The sequence below is a fragment of the Sciurus vulgaris genome, assembly GCF_902686455.1.
Source record: "Sciurus vulgaris genome assembly, chromosome: 8".
Classification (NCBI taxonomy): Eukaryota; Metazoa; Chordata; class Mammalia; order Rodentia; family Sciuridae; genus Sciurus; species Sciurus vulgaris.
The window spans coordinates 500,640-526,121 of record NC_136468.1 but is presented as its reverse complement, the minus strand read 5'-3'; the positions used below and the strand labels follow the sequence as shown (position 1 = coordinate 526,121).

General features: G+C 50.2%; 1 protein-coding gene across 2 annotated transcripts in view; it reads right to left on the bottom strand.

Moving 5' to 3' along the window:
- NCAPG2 (non-SMC condensin II complex subunit G2) overlaps positions 1-25,482 on the bottom strand; it is a 60,800-nt gene that overhangs the window by 511 nt on the left and 34,807 nt on the right. For both annotated transcript variants that reach the window (XM_079150645.1, XM_079150644.1), the window contains exons 17-27: positions 20,805-20,875; positions 20,366-20,519; positions 20,088-20,261; positions 19,328-19,444; positions 19,105-19,245; positions 18,616-18,715; positions 14,885-15,072; positions 13,421-13,561; positions 10,772-10,875; positions 8,774-8,874; positions 7,374-7,473 (exon numbers count right to left, since the gene is read on the bottom strand). In XM_079150645.1, coding sequence (XP_079006771.1) covers positions 7,374-7,473; positions 8,774-8,874; positions 10,772-10,875; positions 13,421-13,561; positions 14,885-15,072; positions 18,616-18,715; positions 19,105-19,245; positions 19,328-19,444; positions 20,088-20,261; positions 20,366-20,519; positions 20,805-20,875 — 1,391 coding nt within the window. The remainder of the gene's footprint in view (positions 1-7,373; positions 7,474-8,773; positions 8,875-10,771; positions 10,876-13,420; positions 13,562-14,884; positions 15,073-18,615; positions 18,716-19,104; positions 19,246-19,327; positions 19,445-20,087; positions 20,262-20,365; positions 20,520-20,804; positions 20,876-25,482) is intronic.

The following is a 25,482-nucleotide window of genomic DNA, read 5'->3' as shown; positions in this document are numbered from 1 at the left end:
GAGCCCTGGCAAAGGTAATGTGGGCACCACTCAGGCTGGCCCTCAGGCAGGCTGTGCTGGTGGATGCTCCCTCGGACCCAAGGCACGGTGAGAAGCACACGTGCGGTTTCCTGCCTGCCTCTCCCTGCCACACAAGAGGAGGACCTGGTCCTGCTCTATGTGGTGGCAGTTTCCCACCACCCTCTGATGACTCAGGGCCTCTGGGCACCTGGCCCTGCCCATCCAGCCAGGTGGTGTGAAGGCCCACTGCACTTCCTCCCAGGGCACCGCTCCCACCCCTGCAGAGTCTGTTCCTGCCAAGATTCCTGGGGCGGCTTCTGCACCTGGGCACACACCGGCAAGCTGTGGGCTCGACCCCAGAGCTTCCCTTCACCTGCTGGACCTCCTGCACAGCTCTGCTAGACACAGACAACTCCTCAGCTAGTCTGAACATCCTGAGTCCACAGATGCTGTTTCCTGACCTTATTGTGCCCAGTGCTCAAGACGATGCCCATCTGCCTAACTGTGGCCTTGCAGACTGTCCACCCGGCGAGCCCCAAGTGAGGTCTGACTGCCACTTTAAACATTCTCGTGGCTCCACTCTACAGTGCTGGTCTCAACCAACGTACACAGACCCCACCAGCCTGCAATCAGCACCAGGCTGCCATGCACGCACCTGCGCCTGCACCTCCAGATCGCACCAGCTGCCCAAATCCCAAGAGCTTTTTGGACAGTCTTTCTCCCTGGAGTTATTTAGAGGTATGTGTGATTTTTACATCACCCACACAGATTTTAAGGAAAGAAAACGGAGACTTGTCTCAGCTCTAAGTCCCTCAAGATTCCCTCCCTGGTCCTGGTCTTGTGTCCCAGGCAGTGTTTAGATGCCTGGCCCAGGGCCTCATGGACACGACCTCTGCAGTGTAGCGTGGCAGTAGCTATGGCCATGCTCATGGGGCTGCTGTGGACTCTCTGCCCCTCACCAGAAGCTGCTGGTCCACCAACAAACGAGATGCCCCAAGTGGGGGTGGAAGTGATAGGCACAGGGCCCAACGAAGGCTGTGGGCAAGGCTGTGGGCACCTGCCCTGAGGGACACCAGGAACCCACGGCCATGTCAGCTTCCCCAGCCTTGGGCAGAAAGGGCAGCTAGCAGGTGAGCTCCTCAGGAGCAGGGCAGGCCTCGTAGGAGCCAACCTCTGCCCCTGGCTGTCTTGCTTCTTCGGGGTCTCCTCCCGAGCCCCAGGTTCCAGGGAACAACAGTGCCCCTCCCAGGTCTCACCCTCCTGCCAGCCGAGAGCTGGAGCTGAGACCAAGGAAAGTGGCTCTGATCACAGACCCCAGAATCTAGAATTCACCTCAGTTATTGGAAAACACTACTGTCTCCTCAAGTGAGCATGAACATATAAGCCTCGAAGAGAAAGATATGAGGCTGTCCTGGCAAAACTGCCATGCCTGTCAGCAGTGGCTTGCACTGACCCACATCCATGCCAGCCACAAGTCAGCACATTGCCCTCATCATTCAGGACAGGCAGGACGCAGTACAGAGGGGCCTGGGACCAACCCGGACACCATATTGATGCTTAGAAGCTCTGCAGCAGGTCACACCCATTCGCTCTGCAGCTACCTGAGGACAGGGCCAGACACCACGAGGACCAAAGAAGCGAGAACTGCAGGACAAGAGGAGGACTTGGACTTTAGAGCTGGAGGGAACAGCAGCAAGACCTCAGGCCACCAAGCCTGGTGGGCCGTAGATCTCCCTGTGCGTAAGGGACATGAGAACTGGGTGGTGAGCCCACTGGGCTCTGAGCCTATGGAACTGCAGGACTCCGGCTCAGCATCTGGGAAGTGGCCAGGCAACACCCACCATGGTCACCAAGGATCCATGCACTGAGCGAAAAGTAGGATGAAGGACACACCATCACTCAAGAGGGGCTTGAGTGTGGACGACAGGAGCCTGCTCTAAGGAAGCCAGAGCATGGAGGCTGCGAGGGCTCAAGGACGCTGCATACTCCAGCACCGCATAGCTGCTGCACCCCAGGCCACCCACATGGCCAGAGGCAGAACCGCCCGCAAGCAGTGAGCCTGCACTGCAACCACAGCTCACGTCCTAGTGGGACAAAGTCAGGAGGTAATGGAAACTGCAAAGGGCTCACACGTCAGTAACCTCAAATTAAACTGCCTTCTGTCTTCAAACTAGCTATGAAAGGAACACTCACAGCACACTCGACCGTTAAAAGCAGTACTGCCTTGAACACACCCAAGTTCTTCCTCCCGAGGAACTGCATCCAATTTAGTGCTCTCCTGTGGGTGAGGCAGCGAGACACAAGGAGAAGCCGTTTTATTCAGCAGCCCCCAACCAGCCAATTAATACCAACTAATACCAATCAGCACGGGGAACGCTGATTCCTCACTTCTGAATTAAGGTCCATTGCCCAGACACCCCTGGAACAGGGTTCCCAGAGTCTTGAAGATGGCAGATCCCCGAGGGTCTCAGGTCCAACACTGAGCCAGGATCGTCTTGAAATACCCTCTCACATCTCAACTGCTTTCTTTCCATTAGACAGATTTTTTGTTTCAACCGTTTTTCAGACTGCTTTTCCTCAGCCCTGCCTCCGCTGGACAGCTGGGGGCACTGGGTGGAAACTCGGGCTGAGAGCACTAGCTCCCCACTGCTGCTCTGAGGGAGGACCCCTGAGGGCGAGGCTCAGCAGGGGAACATCGTGGAACAACAGGGGCAGCACAGAGGCTGTTCACAGCTGCTCTGCTCTCAGGGAGTCCCAGCTCCTCGAGCCCTGTTCAGTGCCAGGAGCTAAGGAACACTAGGTGAAGGACAATGAGGGGCTTCCAAAAGGGCTCTGGGCACACGTACCCTAAGCAGTACAGAACACTTCACACCCAGAAGGGTCACTCTTGCTGGCGTCATTTATAATAAAGTGAGTTGATTCTCCTAGTATTGTGGTCACCCTATTGAGTGTGACACACTGTTTATGCTGCCATGTGTTTTCTGATGTACATGAGCTCCAGTCATCTCAAGGTAAGACAGTTCATGAAACTGAAAGTTAGTGGAGCTTAAAACAGAAAGGGGCAAGTCTGACCCGGTACAGTCACAACAAGATTTCAGGGCTCTCAAGATGAGCACAGAATAAAAGAACCTGCAGAGGGCAGGCAGTTCAGCTGTTCCATCACTCCATGGCAAAGAGAACAGCAGGTTCAGACTGCCACTCCACCGTGTGTAGAACAGCAGCTCTCAGGCTGTGCCTGCCCTGGTGACTCCATGGTGTAGAACAGCAGCTCTCAGGCTGCGCTGCCCTGAGTGACTCCATGGTGTGTAGAACGGCAGCTCTCAGGCTGTGCCTGCCCTGGTGACTCCATGGTGTAGAACAGCAGCTCTCAGGTTGCGCCTGCCTTGAGTGACTCCATGGTGTGCAGGACAGCAGCTCTCAGGCTGTGCCTGCCCTGAGTGACTCCATGGTGTAAAACAGCAGCACTCGGGCTGTGCCTGCCCTGAGTGACTCCATGGTGTGCAGAAAAGCAGCTCTCAGGCTGTGCCTGCCCTGAGTGACTCCATGGTGTAAAACAGCAGCACTCAGCCTGTGCCTGCCCTGAGTGACTCCATGGTGTAGAACAGCAGCTCTCAGGCTGTGCCTGCCCTGAGTGACTCCATGGTGTGCAGAACAGCAGCTCTCAGGCTGTGCCTGCCCTGGTGACTCCATGGTGTAGAACAGCAGCTCTCAGGTTGCGCCTGCCTTGAGTGACTCCATGGTGTGCAGGACAGCAGCTCTCAGGCTGTGCCTGCCCTGAGTGACTCCATGGTGTAAAACAGCAGCACTCAGGCTGTGCCTGCCCTGAGTGACTCCATGGTGTGCAGAAAAGCAGCTCTCAGGCTGTGCCTGCCCTGAGTGACTCCATGGTGTAGAACAGCAGCAGTTAGGCTGTGCCTGCCCTGAGTGACTCCATGGTGTAGAACAGCAGCTCTCAGGCTGTGCCTGCCCTGAGTGACTCCATGGTGTAGAACAGCAGCACTCAGGCTGTGCCTGCCCTGAGTGACTCCATGGTGTAGAACAGCAGCTCTCAGGCTGTGCCTGCCCTGGTGACTCCATGGTGTACAACGGCAGCTCTCAGGCTGTGCCTGCCCTGGTGACTCCATGGTGTAGAACGGCAGCTCTCAGGCTGTGCCTGCCCTGGTGACTCCATGGTGTAGAACGGCAGCTCTCAGGCTGAGCCTGCCCTGAGTGACTCCATGGTGTGCAGAACAGCAGCACTCAGGCTGTGCCTGCCCTGAGTGACTCCATGGTGTGCAGAAAAGCAGCTCTCAGGCTGTGCCTGCCCTGAGTGACTCCATGGTGTAAAACAGCAGCACTCAGCCTGTGCCTGCCCTGAGTGACTCCATGGTGTAGAACAGCAGCTCTCAGGCTGCGCCCGCCCTGAGTGACTCCATGGTGTAGAACAGCAGCTCTCAGGCTATGACTGCCCCATTGACTCCATGGTGTGTAGAACAGCAGTTCTCAGGCTGTGCCTTCCCTGTGTGACTCCAGGGTGTGTAGAACAGCAGCTCTCAGGCTGCACCTGCCCCGAGTAACTCCATGGTGTGCAGAACCGCAGCTCTCAGGCTGTGCCTATCCTGAGTTACCCCATTTTGTGAATCTGTAGTTTGCCCCAAACTAGTGTGCTTTGAGTACTAGAGCCAAGGTTTAAGACTCTATCCCAGGTTTGTATAAGTGAACACCACCATCTGCCCGGCACCACCATAAGGCACAAGTTGACAAATAACTTTTATGTGTTAACTTATCAAACTAAATAGGAGCACCTGGATGTGTGGCCATCCCAAATCCTATCAGGAACACCAGACATGGGAAATCACCCGTTAGAGCACCCTCACCTAAGGCCCATAAAAGGAGGAGCCTGCAAGACTGTACACAGTGGCACCCTTACCCCAGCACCTGGTTGCTTGTTGTGAGCCTTGCCCAGCAAAATGGCCACAGGCATGAACCTCCAATGATCCATCCCACTGGGCTTCAGCAGACAGCGGTTTCTCCTGCCCTTGAAGGTTAAGCATGGCCCACTCCAAGCTGACACCTCGAGCTGACATTGCCCTCCATGAGGACCCTCTGCCTTGACAGCTCTGCAGAACTGGTTGGCCTATAGTGGCTCCTTGACTCTCTGCCTTCATCTTGTTACAGCAGCTTGGTTCAGGATTCCCACACCTGCAGTAGCCCAGGTGTCTCAGCAGGCATGGAGGACAGCCTGGCGTCAACCTGACAGGGCTAAGGGTCCCCAAAGGACTGCCAGACAGTTCTTTCTGGGTGTGTTTGGGAGGGTGCACCCATGAGTAAGAAAGACGTGGCTAATGAACAGATGGACACATCTTATCTATTGAGGGCCTGGACACATCCCTTCTTTCCCCTGGAGCTGACACCGTTCTGTCCCTCGATGTCAGCTCTCTAGGTTCCCAGGCCTTCAAGCTCCCCCAAATGCTCTGGCCTCGGCAGTTATACCATTGGCCTCCCGAGTTCTCAGTCCTGTGGACTGGGACAGAGCCACACCACTGACGTCCCCGGCTCTCCGCTGGCACACAGCCTACGGAGGGACTGTGCAGCCTTCGTGAGGGTGTGAACCAATTCCCAAGCCGATGCTGTCCTTTTACACATCTATGTATAATCCTGCAGGTTCCAAGGAGGGCGATAAGTAGTCAGCACATCCAGGAATTTCAGGGCAGTGGAGCTACTCTGTGCAGTACTGCAGGGAAGGGTATGTGTCTGCATGTTTGCTGAAACTTCAGAAGGTTCAAAACCAAGAGCGGGCTCTAATGTGCACCACGGAGAGTGGGTGATAATGATGCGACAAATGCTCCACTGGGGTGGGATCGCAACGGGGAAGGTGTGTACATGGCGGGCAAGGACCTATGGAAACCACAGCACTTTCGCTTCATTTTGCTACGAACCTACAATTTGGCTCAACTTTCTGGTGTTGCTGGGTATCAAGTCCAGGGCATCTGCCACGGGCACCCTCCCTGCCCACTGATTCTAACACTGCAAGGACAATCACTAGCACACTTACTAAGCACCGGCCCTCCACGTCTGTGGCTCCACGTGCACACACTAAGCCACCACAGACTGAAGCACTCCTTAGAACAGTGGTCTTCACTGAGCACGTACATGCCCTTCGTTGTTGTCATTCCCTGAACCTTGCAGTGTATCAACTGTGCACAGTGTTGCCATTGCACGGGCACCAGGGTGACCTAGAGGTGATAACGGCGGCAGCAGGAGAGGCACAGGTTACATGCAGGGCCCACTTTGCTGGCGGAAAGGACTGGGCTCCAACAGTTTCTCCCCCGGAGTCCTGGAACCATCCCTGCGGGTACCGTGAGCATCACTCATCCCCTTTGTTCTTGAAATGGTTTGGTCTCCCTGTCTCGTCCCCTCCCTTCCTCTGCCGTCACTGCAGGTGGGGCTTCTTTCTACTGGGGTAGAGAAGGGACTCTAGGCTGTAGAGGTGAGGTGCTGGGAACAGGGCAGGCCTGGGGACGGGAGACCCAACAAAGCGAGGCTGTGGCCTGCAGTATGTTGCCTCGTGCAAGCGGCTCAAAGCCACCTTACTCCTGGTGCATGGCAGTCCACAAGGTTCACAGGACTGAGGACACACAGCACCACCCACAGACCTATATGCCCGGATGTTAGCCTGTGATGCTTGTTCAGAGTGGAAGGTCACATAAACACCATCGAAAACTACCAACTGTCTAAGCCTTTAACAACTGGGAAAAGGTAAAACAAATTCCTGCAAATCCAAACTAAGTTTCAAAGAAACCAAGCCGTTCTACTACATTCTAAGGAGAATTCCAGTTAACAGGGTCTCATTTCATCAACAGTGACTAAAACCAGGGTCACATGAGGCAGAAATACATGACCCTCCAGCAACTCAGCTCTCAAATGCCTTTGTAAGGTCGATTTCTAGAAAGAGAGCATCCAGGTGATTGCCACACTATGGAAGTTCACTTACAAATTCAGGATTCTGAAAGCTTTTCTCCAAAGGAAGCAGCAGACGAGGAGTGGGGTTTGGTTCCCAGGCATGGGTAAAGCAAGGATGGCCTGCTTCAGAGCCTCGGGAAGAGCAAGCAACACTGTCCTCCCAGCGGGAGGGGCCCGTCTGCACAAGACTCAGGAGGCCCCTGCCACCCAGGACAACTGCCTGGGAAAAGGACTATGCTCAGGAAATGCCCGCTGCAAGTGTGGTGAGCCAGCAAAAACAATGTCTAGCTGGAGAGCTGCTGAGGCTGATGTCCTTCCCTTCCAGAACAGAAAGTGGCAAGTGACCCTTGTGCCCCTGAAGACAGGTAAAGAGAAGCATCTCTCTCTTCCCCCCAGCTTCTGAGCTGCTGACCCTGAGCACGCCCACTTACCTCTCAAGGCTGTCCTCCTCCAGGGTGATCTCCATGAAGTCCTTCAGCTTTCTGTGCACAGTGGCTGCAGTCTCCTTCACTTTGGAACTTCTGTGTTTACCTGTGGCAAGATCGTATTGGGAGGGGAAGGATGAGTGTCACCAGAGGCAGAGGCCGCTCTGCACGTGCAACTGCTCCCATGTGTCCTTCCAGCTGGCCCCCCGGGGATGCTGTCGAGAGCCAGTGCATGCTCATGGAAGCTCGGCTGTGAGCAGAGCCTCTCGGCCCTTACCCATGCAGCCTTACAAAGCGCTCTGTCCACGCACCAAACAAGGGGCAGTGAGCGTGTTTCAAAGCCATTCCCTTGTTTAAGCACTGTGGCACTTGCACCCCAAGCTCCACCCGCACAGCTCCTGGTAGGGCTGCCCCTCATGCTGTGCATTTCAACTCAGGGGTCCCTTAGAGAAGCTCAAGGACCTTCAACCTGGCACCTCCATGGTTCTGTGCATGTTAACTCGGGGGGGCGGGGTCTCTTAGACAAGTCTTTTCTGTACCCAACTGGGTCCAACAAGTTAAAAAGTATTATTTACAGAGCTTCCCTAATCTGGAAGTCTATAATCTGAAAGACCCTCAAATCTAAAACTTTTTGACAATTCTATGATGTTCTTCTAAAGTTTCGGATTTTGAATTTTCAGATTAGAGATTCTCAACCAGGATAGTCTATGCAAATATTCAAAAATCTGGAAAACTCTCAAATCTGAAGGACTTCTGTCCCAGGTACTTGGGATAAAGGTACTCCACCTGTATTATAAATCTACAGATACACCACACATTCAGGTTCATAGGGACAGTTTGTTTTAACAGAAGCCACACCACCTATAGCAAACTAAACCTGAAAACCTCTGCCAACAACACAGTGATGCTGCTGCTGTTACACGAAGGAGGCCTCTAACAGGTGTGGCCAATTACTTTTCCACCTCTCTCTACTTGTTGGGATATGAAAAGACATAACATCAACATGCACAACATTAACAAATCACAATGTTCTTTTTGCAGGCTGGGAGGTGGGCAGGTCTTGCTATACTGCTCAGGCTCTTCTCAAACTTAGTACTGAGTAATCCTCCTGCGTCAGCCTCCCAAGCAGCTGAGACCACAAGCCTGTGCTGCCATGCCCAGTCAGCACAGCACCAAAATTCAACCCTAAGGCAGAGAGGGATGCCAGAAGGCACCCAATGAGCAAGGTGGAAGGCGGACAGGAACTGCAGTGCAGAAGGGACCCTGAGCTCCTGCACTGGCAGGCCAGGCGGCTACGGGTGAGGCCCGCCTGAGGGGGAGCCGGCACGGAAACAGCTCTCAGGCATCGCTGCCAGGACTCAGTGCAGCAGCAGGGTTCCCAGTGAAGGAGAGATAAGGTGGCCCACCTTTGTTGATGACCAAGACGAGGTGCAGAACAGCTGTGAGGCACACGATGCCTTCGATGTCTCCAGAAGTCACACACGCCTTCAACTCGTCCAGAAATGACCTGTGACATTAACAAGCACCTCGCTTACTCCTCAGGAGGGGCTGGAACTTTCAGAACAATGAACGGGAGGTTCGACCACCATGCCACCATTCGCGAGGCAGGAAACTGGCTGAACTCTTCCTGTACACTGCACTGAGTGCACCGTGACGTGCAGGTCAGGTATTAAAACCAGGGGCGCTTGCTGGAGAGAGCACAATGCTGCGGAGTGAAGAGCAGTTCTATACTCCATGCACACAGGCTCCAAGCTGCCCAAGAAGGTGCTCTGGGTTTTCAGGGCACACACCTGCTGTGAGGGCCCACAGTGTTCGCCATCTGCAGAACCAGTCCCTCTGCACTGCCAGTGCTCTGTGCCACCCAGACCCCAGGATTCTAGCCAGGTAACAAACGGGCTAGGGAAATGAGTCACAGCTGCGTGTGGACAAAAGCTACTGGTGCTTAACCCAGGAGGTGTTACGCCACCTGCAATTCCCCTCAGTGCTTGACAAGGATTCCGCTGAGTAATGAAGGTGTTTCCAAAGTCTCATCGTATTGGGAATTTGGTTCGGACTTTCCTTCCTTGCTTGCTTAATATGTCTAGGTTTACTATTAATATTTTATGTGTTTTCCCTAAAAACAGGGGTCTTAACAGAACCAGGGTTAGAACATAAAAAACCAGCGGAACAGTGAACATAAACAGTGGAACATAAAAAAATGGAACAGTGATTTCAGATTTAGTCATTTGCTATGAAACTTTAAGTAACCAAGATTGCTATGAGAAAATACAAAAACAGATTCTAGCTGCTGATCCCCTGTTGACTACTCTCAGATGACCTGAAGTATGTAGGCAAATAACTCCAACCTCAACAGGAATGATTAACAGGAACAGAAGAAATACAGAAAATAGAGTTCCTACAGTTAAAACACCTTGTGACAATGCTTATTTAATTAGTGGAAAGTCATGACATCCTTACAGAGGGATGCCTCTTAAGTCCCTGGATTTAGACCCTCCTTTTCTCCCACAGGATATTTAGATGTAAAATCAGGACATGTTATAATCTGGTTTGAAAGTATACATACAAGAGTGCAAGATATTCCATTTCTTAAAGATTAGGATTTACTAAATGCTATAAATATTACTGGCCACTTATCCCCTGGAGAAAAAGCTCCTCAATGTTAAGTTCACACAGTAGAAGATGATGTCATATTATTGTTAAACTGTCTAGCACTTATTAACCACAGCAATAGCCACACAACTGACATTTACTCAACCCTGCTGAACTTGCTTTAACGTTTATGGTTAGTTAAGCAATATTAATATGTCTTATTGTTTAGTTATAGGTTATCACGAGTAAGCAATTACTAAAAATTACTAAGATTGCCTGCTCTAGTAATGATTATACAAGATATTTTTGTTATTTTTCCTTGTGATCTTTTTCTGTTCTGGAAAAACATGTGTAACTGTCAACCTTTTAATGTATAAAAAGCTGGCTGGGAAAAATAAAATTCAGAACTTAGCATCCATTCCTTGAGTCTGTGCTGCTTTGTTCTCCACCTCGCCGACGCCGACTCCCTCACCTGTGACCACCACGACCCCTGCTAGGGCTGGACCCGGCGAGGAGGCATCGGGAAGCACGCGTGGGGGAGTCGTGCTAGATGACCTCATGTTTCCCTGTTAACCAGGTGTCACTTCTCTAGCACAACGAGACAACGGGGTGAACGTGCCTGACAGTACAGCAGGGTATCTGTCCAAGTTTCCTGTAAAGATCTGATTACTGAAATGGGAGGAAAAAAAATCTATGACGAGTTTTTGTCGCAGAAGAAAATGCACCTTTTCAAAGGTAAGAGTAATGAGAAGAGCAGAAGCTGTCAGAGCAGGCACAGCCAGGTGAACCTCAGGCCCACAAAGAGAGGACATTACCTGACCACATCCGGAGACTTCACTATGATTCCTATCAGGCACCGTGAAAACGGAGGAAGGTCAGAAAGGCACTCCGGTGGGGTGAGTTCTTCCAAATCAGAAATCTAGAAAAAGTTTCAAGTCAGTAGGCTATAAATTGACTCTGGGCTAATGCTTATTTTACATTGCTCTGGGCTTTCTGCTACACTTGAAAAAGCATTCCAGAAACTCAAAACAGTGACTTTTAGAGACTGTTGAAATGTCCACAATAAGTATGAATGATCCATTATTGTATATCAGGGAGTCTTACTCAGTGAGACAGAGACTGAAACAAAGAAAAAAGACCTGCTGCCCAGAGCCCTTTGCCAAAAGGTCTCTTGTGCTGGGTGCAGTGGACACACCTGTAATCCCAGTACAGAGAGGGAGGCTGAGGCAGGAGAATTGTTGAGTTCATAGCAAGGCCCTAAGCAATTTAGCAAGACCCTGTCTACAAATAAAATATATAAAAAGGGCTGGGGATGTGCCCCCCTGGGTTAAGCCCCCATGGGTTCAATTCCTGATAAAAAAAAAAACGGTATCTTGTTTGGGGTCATCTACTGTGAAAAATGTGTGTTTATGCTAAGTCCACTTCACTCTCTTCTCCTCAGACCAGGTCAGGATCTCCCCCTGGCCCGCTCCATTTCCTGGTGTGCTGCGCTGTGCTGTGGCAGGCAGGGGAGGAGCACGCCCATAGCCTGCAGGGCAGAGTCTCTCAAAGAGCACTCTCAAGGTCTAAGCTCTTGACCATCAGCCACATAAGGTCGCATGAGTGCTTCCCTGGAAAATGCACAGCTCCAGAGAAATGCTGTATCCAGAACTCTGTTCCCTGTGCAAGTTCACACATTCCTGCCGCTGATGTTCCTAAGGTGTGGGCACACCACCCCCAGTGTCCCCTGTCTACTTTTGGCCACCTTGAGGGATTTCTCCTTGGCATGAGAATGCACTTCTAAGAAGCTTCCCATATTTCCTCTGCAGGGTTTAGTACAAATCAGGATATTGAAGTCAATCACCATGATATGTGTAATGGTACCATTTATCATTAAAGTGCTTTACGTCTTGAGCTGTGTTGTAAGGGCTTTCCGGACAGTGAGATGAAGACTGTTAATAATGTGTCAAGATTCTTGGCCCACAGAGAAGTAAAATAAGACCACAGGGGGAGGGGTGAAAGAGTTCCACTGGGAAGAAGACTGCTACAAGAGCCCCAGCAGGACCTGGCAAGGGTGGCTGTGGAAGGCAGACCTTGCTGAGTGCACCTTGCCTATAGAACGTCCAGAGAAACCACTCAGAATAATACGAAGTCAGTAGAGAAGATGGAGCAGTGGGCAACAAAATCTGAGAAAGTCACAGGGCAGATGGGACGAGGAGAACCAATGGTGAGATGATGAGCTTGTGCTGGTGTGTGCCCAGTAAGGAAGGCCCCAGGCACAGAGGGAGGGCAGCAGAGGGGAGCACGGCCAGCAGGGGCCCATACAGCAGGTGTGGCAGCTTTGCCTAGGCCGGCAGCAGGCTACATGCTTGGTCCACCTTCCTGTCGCTGTGGTTACTTTCCTACAGCAGATAACCTCCCTCAGGCTAGAAGGAGCCTTCAACTCCTGTCCCAGAATTTAGTGAACCTCTTATGCAATTTATATATTCACACAGTCACATGCCACATGGCCTCCTGGCCACACTGCCAGTGTCCCCTCGGACTGCACCATCTGGCACACGCATGGCGGAGCTCTGCGTGCACACTCCAGATGTGGCACAGAGGAGTGCCCAACAGGGCTGCGGCAGAGCCTGTGGTGGAGAGGCATGCGTCTCCAGTGGGAATCCCGTCAGCCCCTCCTTCTGGGCTGAGAGCCTGCTGTAACTTCCTTCTTCTCTCACGTCACCACCCACACCCTCATGGTTGCGCTGTCAAATCCACCCTGATTATGCAGTTCTTTAATCCGATGGGCTAATAATCTCTGTATTAATAATAATAACCTTCCCTTCATCCACCACTGTTGCTAGGAAAATAAGATAGTCTGTAGGAATGAATTATCAATTTATCCTGATATCAGAGATTTAAATTTCCTATGCTTAGGGCTGGGGCTGTCGCTCAGTGGCAGAGCACTTGCCTAGCATGTGTGAGGCACTGGGTTCGATTCTCAGCACCACATAAAAATAAATAAATAAAATAAAGGCATTGTGTCCATCTACAACTATTAAAAAAATTAATAAGAAAATCATAAAAAAATTCCTATACTTAGAAATTAAGGAAGAAAAAAAAAAAAAAAAGAAAAGGCTAACAATACAGCAGGCAGACACACAGCTGTTCTACATAAACAGCCCAGTCCTCCTGAATTCTGCTCACCCTGACTATCCCAGCTTTAAAAGAGAATTCTAACAGAGATGGACCCATCTGGACCTCTAAGGTATGCCAACAGATGTGTTCAAGGTGAGCCAGCCCCTTACCGCTGTGTTTGAAAACTCAAACCTGTGCTGCGGGTAGAAGCAGCACTGCAGACAGTCAAGAAGAGGCACAAGGGCTGGAGAGATAGCTCAGCTGGTAGAGTGCTTGCTTTGCCCTGGGTTCAATCCCCAGCACCACAAAAAAAAAAAGAAAGAAAGAAAAGGAGGCACAGCAGTTTCAGGATCCAAATACTTCACCTTCCGTAGCTGGTGACTCATCTCAACAACAGGCGCAGCAATCAGAGTGGAAAGTATGCCCCGGTGGAGAGGCGTGTCCTGGTGCCAGGACTGCACGGTGGCTATGAACTCATGAAGAGGGGTCTGAACAGAGTACAGGAGCTGCGAGGAAACAGAGGCCGTCATACTGGAGCTGCAACCCAGGCCACCAGAACAAGGAGACTCTGGAATGAGTACTCCTGCTGGCCTCCCTATGCTGCCAGCGCCAGGAGGCTCACTTCCCTGCCATTAGTGCCCACCGGGCTCTCCTCTGTGGGTGACTTGAGCCTCCAAGCACCACAGCTAGAGGACAGACGTGACCAAAGCCCACTGGAAACCACCGTTAGATGTTCCTTCACCAAGAGCAAACAGAATCTTTGAAGACAGAAGTATGGACAGTAATAAGGGAAAGTGGGAAAGAGGTAGGGAGGGAGGGAGGAAGGAAGGAGGAAGGAGGAAGAAACACAGGGAGAAACGTCCGTGACATCAAGCAGGGCATCAACTCTGAGACAACGCGTTCTGAATGACACTGTTCGACCAAGGCTAACCGAGAACACGAGGAGCACGAGGCTGGGCATGAATCACACAAGCAGACCACAGACACTGGAGACAACTCACCGAGACACAGACATTTCAAACGAATCCAAGTACAAACTAGAGTAAGGGAAACGTGCAAACAATCTTCATTTCACCATCAGCTAAGGACAGAATGAGACTGAAGATCTTCAGTATTCTACAAATAGCTTCCCCTTAAACATTCTGAAGAAATCATCACTAAAAAATAGTCTGTAGGTAGAAAAAAATGGCTTTCCAATAACAGCACAGACTTGTTCTGGCCCTGGCACTGCATTATCTTTAGTAGTGAAACAAGTCTGGGTGGCTCAGTGGTAGAGCACTCGCCTGGCAGGTGTGAGGCCCTGGGTTTGATTCTCAGCACCACATTTAAGTAAATAAGTAAATAAACAAATAAATAAATAAATCACCCATCGAAACTAAAAAACACTAAAAAAAAAAAGATCACCCTTAAAAAAAGAATCTGGTATATGGGTTTTTGTATGAGTTCCTTCCTCAATAATCCTGCATCACATCGATTAATACAAATCTATCCCAGGCAAGGTCTCTAGTCATTCTACAAGTAATCAAACAGCGTTTTCAAAAGCCTTCTCTAATCCCCATAACAGGTACAACACACCAATAATAAAATGGAGGGGGGTCTACTCTTTGTGGACAATTGTGGCAGCAACCACTGCTAGAGGCTGAGCCCCTGTTCTGCACCCTGGGGGAGCCCACTGTGAGGGCGTCTGGGTGCCCTGCAGCCCACCGCACTGGCCCTGAACCGCGGCAGATGCACGGGTGAGGGCTGGGCCTACACGCCTGCCACCAGGTCTCCACGCAGCCCGGTCCCGGAGTCCAGGAACACCTCGCCCACCAGGAGGATGCCAGTACCCGCAGGCCTTCTTCCGGTTGCTTCCTGAAGCTCCGCGCAATACATTCCAGCATTTTCTGAAACACTTTCTGGACTGTGTCGTACAACACTGTAATGACCTCTTCTGGGTCTGGTTTCTGAATCAAGGAACTTCCTGTTACCTCTTTCAGAATGCCAAGAAGCAGTGAGACATAAAAAAATCCCTTCACTGGAAAGAAAAGAATGAAAAGAATCGGTCAGGTGATACATAAGCTGTAAGAAATCTCTTAACATGCGCATCTGAAGGTAGATCAGAAGAGCATATGATTCCATGTTGATCAGATTAATCTAAATTCTAACCTAAACTAAAAAATAAAAGATTTGCCTGATTTAGTATGAAACAAATGCCCTCAGTCACTGAGCTGTGTAAACACGTGACAACTTGAGTAAGACTCCTAAACACTCCATTATTTCTCCCAGCTAAGAGTGAAGTTGACACTGGCTTTAAGTGCCTGGTGTAGTAACCTCACAGCAATGGTGCAGTGGTTAACACTCGGCAGGAGCGTATTTATTGTCTTTCTTTTCCAGGTTTTCTCCTCACTGGGCTGCATTAATTTGGTAAAGTTTACACCTAGTAAACCTATTTGTTCTATTCATCCTCGAGACCTTCAATTTTCATTTTTCTTTCAATCTTGGTACACTGAGCTACAAAAGCAGAGCCAGCAACCTGCTCCTGAGAGTTTTGTGGGTGCGTCTGCAAAATTTTGAGATTTATGACATATCCAACATCCAGGCGCAGGTTGGGCCTCATCTGTGTGGACACATGGCCGTGTTGTCACATGCTGGAATCCACCCCGTACTTAAAATATGCCACAGTAGGAAGCACAGGAATGTGACCACAGACAGTTAGCTAGAGGTGAGGAGGAGGGTCAGAGAAGGCATGGCCCAGAGGCAGCAGTCTTACTGCATCCTCCACAAAGGGGCCAAGACCATGCATGCGCCCACAAGCTGCTGAGGGTCAGCTGACCCTTGTGCCGGTGGTGATAGGCCAGAAAGGGCAAAATGGCCCAAGTACACAGACACACACCCTCCGTTTTACACAGCGCTGGTGTGTGGCTTCGTCCAAAGGGGCAGCAGTTATACTAAGCACTGGGCAGGGAGGCCTGGCTACCTAGCTCTCCAGGGCTTCTCCATCCTCAAAAGCCCGCCCTGTGACCTGACCAAAGGCCAGAGCCTACTTGTTCAGTGCACTCCAGTCCCTAGCCCGTCAGCCGCATCACTCACCTTCCCCGCTGTGCAGGAGGCCTGCTCTAGATACCAGCTCTGCCTTGCTGTACCCATGCTTCTATGCCTGGGCAACTGTCCTAACCCTAGGCAATCTTAGATTTCACAGTCGACCCTCAACCTCCAGTACCAAAACCTCTCCTCGGGAGATCAGCAAAGGAGACAAGGACGTGGTCCTGGAGCAAGGAAGCTCCACCTGAGACCTCCAGATCTACCTGCAGAAGGGAGACCTGGGGCCACCTCAGGCCTGAGGTCCACAGCTCTGCCAGCGTCGGCAGCAGATGTGAAATCTCTAAAACCACAGAAGTCTTCAGTCTGGTGCAAGAAAAGCTGGAGGGACACACTCCTCACAGCTTCTCATGTGGAAATGCCTTAAGTGGGGCAGGTGAGTGGAGCAGTACATTCCGCAGACCACAGGCCCATAGACCAGAGGAGCTGTCCTGACATCCCCTTCAGGGTAGGTCTTCATGTGATGTTGGCAAAAATGTGGAAATCCAGAAACTCTAGCTCAGAACCCCGTTATCTAAAAGCACGTGTGCCTCATAACCTAGTACAGATCATCACGCATCAGGCACTCAGCCTCCTGCAGACATGTCAGGACACACAGTGACATCACATGACAGGCCATGGCCTGAGGCCTCACAGCTGGGGTCTCCACTGCTGCAGGGTGAAGGAGTTCTCCGTGCACTGCAAGGCAGTCTGACCCTGGGCATCTGGCTCCTCGGGCTCTCTCAGCAGCTGATCTCTTAGGCCACCCCTGGTCCATATATCAACGCACTTGAAAGTCACGGTGCCAACCTGGCCTGAGCCCCTGCCTGTCTCAGAGCCCACTCCACCCACCTCCTTCACCTCTGCACTCCAGATGGTCTTATGTGGACCATAATCTTCCTTTGTAACTGTGCTGGTACTTTTCACTAGGAGAAGTTCTCCTGTGAGTCCTGCTGTTTTTAGTGTCCGAGTCTGCACTGGTGGGGCGCCTGGGTGCACAGGGCCGGACCCCGGCTGTGTTCTAGGAACACCCCTTCTTTGGTGCACATCAGTGTGGAGAATGCTGCACTTGGACATAATTAACATAAACATAAATCACTTCTTGAATTAAAATGGTGTCTTTACCAGGACTCTTTCAGGTTTGACAAAAAGTCCAGCCAACCACAGACTCCAGGTTCACCTGGCTGAACTGCCACCCAGGACTCCAGGTCCACTGGTGACAGCTGCAGGAGAACAGCCACCCAGGGCACCCCACCCAGGAAAGCTGGTCACTAGAATGTTTGGGTACAAAGCCCAGTCACGGGTCAAGTCAGGACTTATTTTGAGGGAACAGAAACCGTCATGTAATAAAGCTGGCTAACTGTGGATCAAAACTCTATCCAGCTCCTCAGAAAAGCACACTGTATGAACACTAAAAGTGTCCTCGGGGAAAAGAATTCATAAATGATAAGTGAAGTTAAAAAAAAAAAAAAAATCAATCATTCTGACTGTTTCAATCATCAAACTCAAGTACAAAACCCAGAACTTAAAAAAGAAAAAGTGCTGACCACAAACAATACTGGCCCTGCTCTGGGTGTGGGTTCACCTCTGGGAATTCTGAGACAACTTGAGGACCTGGACTGCCCAAGCTCCAACTCCAGCAGCAGCCCAGATGGGACCAGACCCCTCAGGCCTCCCGAGGACACCAGGGTGTGGGACTGCATGACAGCGGGCTCCCTGCCAAGCAGCTGCAGGTGCCCAGTGCAGCTTGCCACAAGGAGTGGTCCTCAGCTCGTCTAGCAAGCCCAAGCCTATGGAGAGGTCGCCTTCAAATGCTGAGGGTCCCAGTCGCCCGGAACAGAGGCAGTGGGGCTGGCTGGCTGGGGTTGAGGCTAGGGGCTAGGGGTCACGGCACAACAGTACTCTTCCTGGCCAGAGACTACAATGAGAAGGTGGAGGGATCTGGTGCCAGGCCCTCCAGGGACACCACACACACGCCTGCCTACGCTCTCTGACACAGGCTCCAAGATGCTGGTGCTTAGGACCTCAATGGCTCAGGTGGCTGCCCTCTCAGCACCTCATTGAGCACACTGAACTGAGTACCTAGCAGGCAGCAAATGGGCTGCCACATGGCCAGCTGCCATGTCACCGACGCCACCTGTCCTTGGTCCGGAGGCAGGGGAGGCATTACCCAACAACTCCCAACTCACCCCACAAAAGCAGCTCAAGGCCAGAGCAGAGCCACCCCTGGCTCTTCTGCAAGGTTGCCCGTAGATACCAAGAAGGGGAGTCTGCCCAGGAATGAAGCAGAAAGCGGGGAGCAGCATGTCTGGCACTAAAAACACCTCTGGACGTCCTGGCCCCACCAGCCAACAAGCCCCTCTTTTGGTTTAAGCTAGCTGCACCATACATATCATCACTTGAAAGTCAGAATCCTAGCCGCAAAGCTGGGGGCAAGAGAAACGGGCAGGGGGCTGGCTGTGTTGCCATAAATAGTCTTAAAGGGTGGAATATACTGTGCCTGTCTGCATGATTCCAAGACTCCGCTGTAAAAGCTGTATCTGGAACTGGGGGTCTCCGAGCCCGACCATGATGACATCTTTACAAACAGTCAGGTAGGTCTGTAAGAGACAGATAAGGTTTACCAGCAGGGCCATTAAAGGGACCACCTGGGCCTGACAGAACTTCTCCTATGTGATGGACCCCTTTCTCATAAGCAGACACTTACACAGATATTTCTAAAGGAATTTCTGTGGGGATACATTCTGATTTCTGTTGCATAAGACACCTAGAGATATACTGAACGTAATACCACCAGCTAACCAAATACCTATCATATGCAATGTGTGAAGCTGCACTAAAATCACACAGCCTGAGCTCTGCATAAAGGAAAACTCCAAAACCTTAGGAACCACTGTGCACACGTAAAAGGACGGAGGCATGGTGTGCAGGGAACACAATCTTGCACACAGCACGTCATCGGAGATGGCACCCTGTGCCGGCAGCTCACCTGGATGAGTTGCTGGCAGGTGACCCGCTGAAGCTTCAGACGTTCTTCCTCTTGGTCTTGAATCAAAGGCAAAATTTTGCTCTCTAGCCAAAACCCAGTGTCTTCCAAGATGGACAGGTGAACTCTCCCTTCTGAGCAGAACTGTCCAGAACAGAACAGCAAGGCAAACGGTAAGGACAGCACCTCTGCGGGGAGCTGCTCACCCAGGGGAGGGGCCACACACCTTGAGCTGCAGGTGAACGCTCAGCCGGCAGTGCAGACCGAAGGCTCGCAGGGCGGCTGCTTCGCTGAAGTGAGGGGGCTTCGCACCCGGCGAGTGCAGAAGGAATTCCAGATCTGCCTGCAATGTCACAACCCAGGGCCACATTCTCCTCACCAGGTCACCACAGCATCCTCTACGGCAAGTACCACCGGGACACACAGGGAACACTGACCTCTGCTGTTTCTACCTGGACACGAGGGCTGAGTAGGCCTCAGAAGCACACAGCCAGCCCTGCAGGACAGGTCTGCAGGGCCACAAGGGGGCCAGTCTTGTCCACAGAGCCCCATGCTGCCCTCCCTACCCCACACCTAGCTCTGCTAAACTGCCACATGGGATGACAGCGGGCGGGGACAGGTGCTGTTCCCTCCTGCATGAGCAGCCAGGCCAGCCAGGAGGGAGGAAACAGGGTCCAGAGGGCGCTGAGGGCATGAGGAATTCAGACACTCTCCAGGGTTCCTAAGAAAACCACCGAGGACCTTCAAGAGAGTCAGTGTTTCCTCACAAGGCTTCCTGGGGCTGGAATGCTGAGCAGGGATGACCCACCCACCCGAGCCTAGTGCCCCAAAGGCCTCTGCAGAAACGTGGGCTCTGAGTTGAGAAAAGGCTCTGCTCCCGACTCCCCAGCCTGTCTCCCTATCTTTGTGGACTATCTTTCTCATTCCTTCCAGCTCAGAGAATGCTGCCACCGTTCAGAATCACCAACATTCGGGCAGAACGTTACCTTTGACGTCTCCAGTGCTTTCAAAAGATGGTTAAGTTTCTTTCGCGGCACAGAGAGCAAGCACTCCCGGTTATTTGGGTGGGTCAGCAAATACTCCACGTAAACCAGCGCCAACTCAGGTTTCACTGGGCGTGTGTCATGGATCTGCACTTTGCGTCTGGATGCCGAATGACTCTGAAGGGGAAAAGAAGGAAAACAGGCGTCAGTGGATGATTTACAGCTCAAGTCCCCAAACAGCTGTCCCCAGTGCCAGGCTCCAGGGCATGACACCCACACACCTGGGCAGGGGGCCGCTCCTGGGGCAGCCAGTCGCCGATGAGCTCCAGGACGTGGCCCACCTGCCCCCACGAGCAGAGGCAGTCCAGCAGCGTGCAGTAGCTCCTGTCTGCGGCGCCCTCCTCCTGGCTCCTCAAGGTGGAGACCACGCCGCAGCTGCAACGCCAGGTTGAGAGAGGTCAGGCCTTCCTCCCAGCACAGCCTCTCCCTGTGTATCTGGGCTCACGACTCATCTCCGCTCAGACACGAGCAGCAGTTGTGAGCTGAATCTCGGTCACCACCTGCTGCTACAGCACCCAGACTCCCAAGGGCAGTCCTGTGCATGCCCTCATCTCTCAGCGCCCACCCGACAGGGGGCAGGCCCTGAGCCCCAGCATGGCGGTGGGCTGAAGCCAGTGACCGAACACAGTGATGCTGAGGGTCTGGCTTCACACAGCATACCTGAACGGAGGGACGGCAGATGCGGGCAGGAAGGACATCAGCATGAACAACGGGATCTTGCAGCGATCATCCTAGCAGCACAGGAAGGAAAGCACACGACAGGTGACGGCCACCAGGACCCCTCACAACCCGTCTCCAGAGCTGCCAGAGAGCACTGTGCAGTCCTTCACCGTTCAACGAACCCCACTGGCCTACCTCAGGTTCAGGAGCGACATCAAGTCCCCCGAGACCTGCACACAACCTTCACTACCGTGGAAATACACAGGCGCCAGACTAGGTCCTATACACACCAGTAACCAGAGGACAAAAGCCCGTGTCCACATTATCTATTTATTTTTATTCTGTGAATTTCACCTTATCTGTTCTTTTTAGTTACACGTGAAAGCAGAGTGTATGCTGACATAGTCATACAAACACGAAGAATGTCGTACTCTAATTAGGATCCCATTCTTGTGGTCGTACACGATGTGGAGTTTCACTGAGGTGTATTCCCAGATGCACAAAGGACAGTCATGTCAGATGCATCCCACTAGTGCTACCTCCCCCTTCCCTCCACCCCCCTTGTCTAATCTCCCTTGTCATGTTAACATGGGCTCTTTTATTTCTTCATTTTCATTTGTTCTTTTTAGATATATACGACAGTAGAGTGTATTTCGACATATTATACAAACAAGGAGTATGGCTTATTCTAACTAGGACCCACTTTCGTGGCTGTACATGATGCGCAGTCTCACTGTGGTGTATCCCACGTGCAGAGGAAAGCGATGTCCATTCACTCTACTGTCTTTCCTATTCCCGTCCCTTCCACCTTTCCCTTCATTCCTCTTTGTCTAATCCAATGAACTTCTGTTCCCCCAGCACCTTATTTTGTTAGCATCTGCATATCATAGAGCACATTCAGCCTTAGCTTTTTTGGGATTGGCTCATTTCATTTAATAGTCTCCAGTTCCATCCATTTACTGGCAAATGCCATAATTTCATCCTTCTTTATGGCTGAATAATATTCCATTGTGTATTTATACCACATTTTAACAGGTGAGTTATTCACTCACCTGTAGAAGGCACCTAGGTTGGTTCCATAGCTTAGCTATTGTGATATAAACATCGATGTGGTTTCACCACTGTAGCATACTGATTTTAAGTCCTTTGGGTATATACCGAGGAGTGGGATAACTGAGTCAAATGGTGGTTCCATTCCAAGTTCTCTGAGGAATCTCCATACTGCTTTCCATAATGATTCTCCCAATCTGCAGTCCCACCAGCAGGGTATGAGTGTGCCTTTTCCCCACATCCTTGTCAACATTTAGTACTCATATTCTTGATTGCTGCCATTCCAACTGGAGTGAGATCTCGGTGTGGTTTTAATTTGCATCCCTAATTGCTAGTGATGCTAAACATTTTTTTCATACATTTGTTGACAGCTCATATTTCTTTCTTCTGTGGAACACCTGTTCAGTTCCTTTGCCAATTTATTAACTGGGTTATTTGGTTTTACCGTGTTAAGCTTATGAGTTTTTTATATATCCTGGACAGCAATGCTCTGAGGTGCATGTAGTAAAGATGTTCTCCCATTTTTAGGCTCTCTCTTCATATTCTTGATTGTTTCCCTTGCTGTGAAGCTTTTTAGTTTGATACCATCCCATTTGTTGATTCTTGACTTTACTTCCTGTGCCTCAGGAGTTTTCCTGAAGAAGCTGGTTCCCAAGCAGATAGGATGGAGATTTGGGCCTACATTTCTTCTAGCGCAGGGTCTCTGATCTAATGCCTAGGTTCTTGATCCACTTTGAGTTCAGTTTTGCGCAGGGTGAGAGATAGGGGTTCAATTTCATTTTGCTACATATGGATTGTCAGTTTTCCCAGCATCATTTGTTGAAGAAAGAGTCCATCTTTTCTCCGATGTACATTTTTGGCACCTTTGTCTAGCAGAGGTGACTGGATCTATGTGGGTTTGTCTCTGTCTTCTATTCTGTACCATTGGTCCACATGTCTGTTTTGGTGCCAATACTATGCCATTTTTGTTACTATAGTTTTGAAGTACAATTTTTTTTTTTTGGCGGTGCTGGGGATTGAACCCAGGGCTCTGTGCTTGCGAGACAAGCACTCTACCGACTGAGCTATCCCCCCAGCCCCTTGAAGTACAATTAAAGGTCTGGTATTATGATGCCTCCTGCTTACACTTTTCTCACTAAGGATTGCTTTGACTATTCTGGGCTTCTTATTTTTCCAAATGAATTTCATATTTCTGTGAAGAACATCATTGGAATTTTAATAGGAATTTCATATATAAATCTGTATAGCACTTTTGGTAGTATGGCCATTTTGACAGTATTAATTCTGCCTATCCAAGAACATGGGAGGTCATTCCATCTTGTAAAGTCTTCAATTTCTTTCTTTAGTGTTCTGTAGTTTTCATTGTAGGGGTCTTTCACCTCTTTTGTTAGACTGATTCCCAAGTATTGTAATTTTTTTGAGGCTATTGTGAATGGGATAGTTTTCCAAATTTCTCTTTCAGCTATTTCATCATTAGCATATAGGAACGCAATTGATTCATGGGTGTTAATTTTATATCCTGCTACTTTGCTGAATTCATTTATGAGTTCTAGAAGTTTTCTGGTGGAGGTTTTTGGGTCTTCTAAATATAGAATCATGTTGTCGGCAAATAGGGACAGTTTGAGCTCTTCTTTTCCTGTTCATCTCCCTTTAATTTCTTTCTTTTGCCTAACTGCTCTGGCTAGGGTTTCCAAGACAATGTTGAATAAAAGTGGTGAAAGAGGGTATCCCTGTCTTATTCCAGTTCTTAGAGGGAATGCTTTCAATTTTTCTCTGTTTAGAATGATGTTGGCCTTGGATTTAACACATATAGCTTTTACAATGTTAAGGTCTGTTCCTACTATCCCTAGTTTTTCTAGTGTTTTTAACATGAACAGATGCTGCATTTACATGCTGTATTGTATATGAACATGAATACTGTATATTAAACATGAATGGTACTATATTGTACATGATGGATGAAGTTCCGGGGTAAGAAGACTTCTACTAAATCGAGTATCCTAAAACTTTTACACAACCTTCAATACTGTGTAAAAAACCAGGGACCCACCTAGATCCCACAGACACACCAGACCCAAAAGGGACAAAATTCCGTGTTTTCCTTTATTTTAAAAAGAATAATGATAAGGCTGGGCATGGTGGTGCATGCCTATAATCCCAGCCACTTGGGAGGTTGAGATTCTAAGTAACTCAGTGAGACCCTGTCTCTAAACAAAATTAAAAAAAGGGCTGGGGATGCGGGGATGTGGCTCAGTGGTACGCGGTACTGGGTTCAACCCATAGTACCAAAAAAAAAAAGAGGAGCTCAGTGCAGAGGTACACCTGTGGTTCCAGCAACTGGGGACACCAAGGCAGGAGGAGTTCAAGTTCAGGCCAAACTCAGCTAAACTGTCTCCAAATCAAAAATAAAAAGGGGGCGGGGGTTGTGGTTCAGTGGTGGAGCGCTTGCCGAGCACGTATAAGGCACTGGGTTTGATCCTCAGCACTACAGAAACACAAATAAATAAAGGTTTGTGTCCACCTACAACTAAAAAATATTTAAAGTAAAATAAAAAGGACAGGTGATATAGGTCAGTAGTAGAGTACCCCTCGGTTCAATCCCAGTCAATCAAAGCAATACTGATAAAAGGGGAAAAAATTTAACTATACACTTGGAATCCTGAACTCTCAGGAGAGAAAAACCATCGGGAAAGTCTACAAAATGAACCAGAATATCCTTAGAGGACAGTAAAGTCTGCCAGGCAGCCACAGGCTTCAGCGCTCCGAAGCCCACCAGAGCCTACTTGGGGCACCACCAAATGGCAGCAGACACCGGGCCAGGCCTCCAGGGACAGCGGCACCAGCACCTGTGCTGTGCCTGCGAAGGGCAGCTCCACCAGGTCAGCATCACTGCAAGGTGCGTGAGGCAGAGCTCAACTGCTCAGACGCTGTCGAGAGCACCTACGAGAAAAGTTCCTGGCTGGGAGAACAAGGGGATGGTGGATCCTAAAGGAAGGAAGTCGTTTTCCTGAAAATATATATGAAACAGAAACACGAGCAAAATCAGAAGCTGACATGTTGTCTCCTGCTGTTCAGTCAGAGTGGCCCACCTCCTCCTGACTCCCAGTGAAGAGGCCTTTTCTTCCCTTTCTTTTTGGTAGTATGGGGATCAATCCAAGGGCCTCACACATGTGACACTTAAGGCAACTTAATTGAGTTTTTCAATTTACTGATGAATTTGGCAACTAAGATGGCTTGCCTTTGTGATAGGCCCTCTTCGTTCAGGAAGTAGAATGAAGCTTAGAGACTTGACAGTCACAGAAAAGGCTCAGAAAAACTACCCGGTCCAGTCTCACACACAGTCAGCAGAAACAAGTGACGTTTAAGCAGAAAAGGATGGTCCATAAGACCTGGGACCTTTCTATATTTAAACTATGGTTTCCATACAGTGGAGAATAAATACATGTTTTCACCTATTAGGCATTTTAAAACTTGGTTTTGAAATATGAACTTTGTGCTGGGTTGGGGATGTAACTCTGTGGTAGAGCACTTGCCTAGCATGCATGAGGCTTTAGGTTCGATCCCCAACACTGCAAGAAAGAAAGAGGCTATTTCTTCCTCTGGAGTTGGCCTACAATCTCCTTTGAAT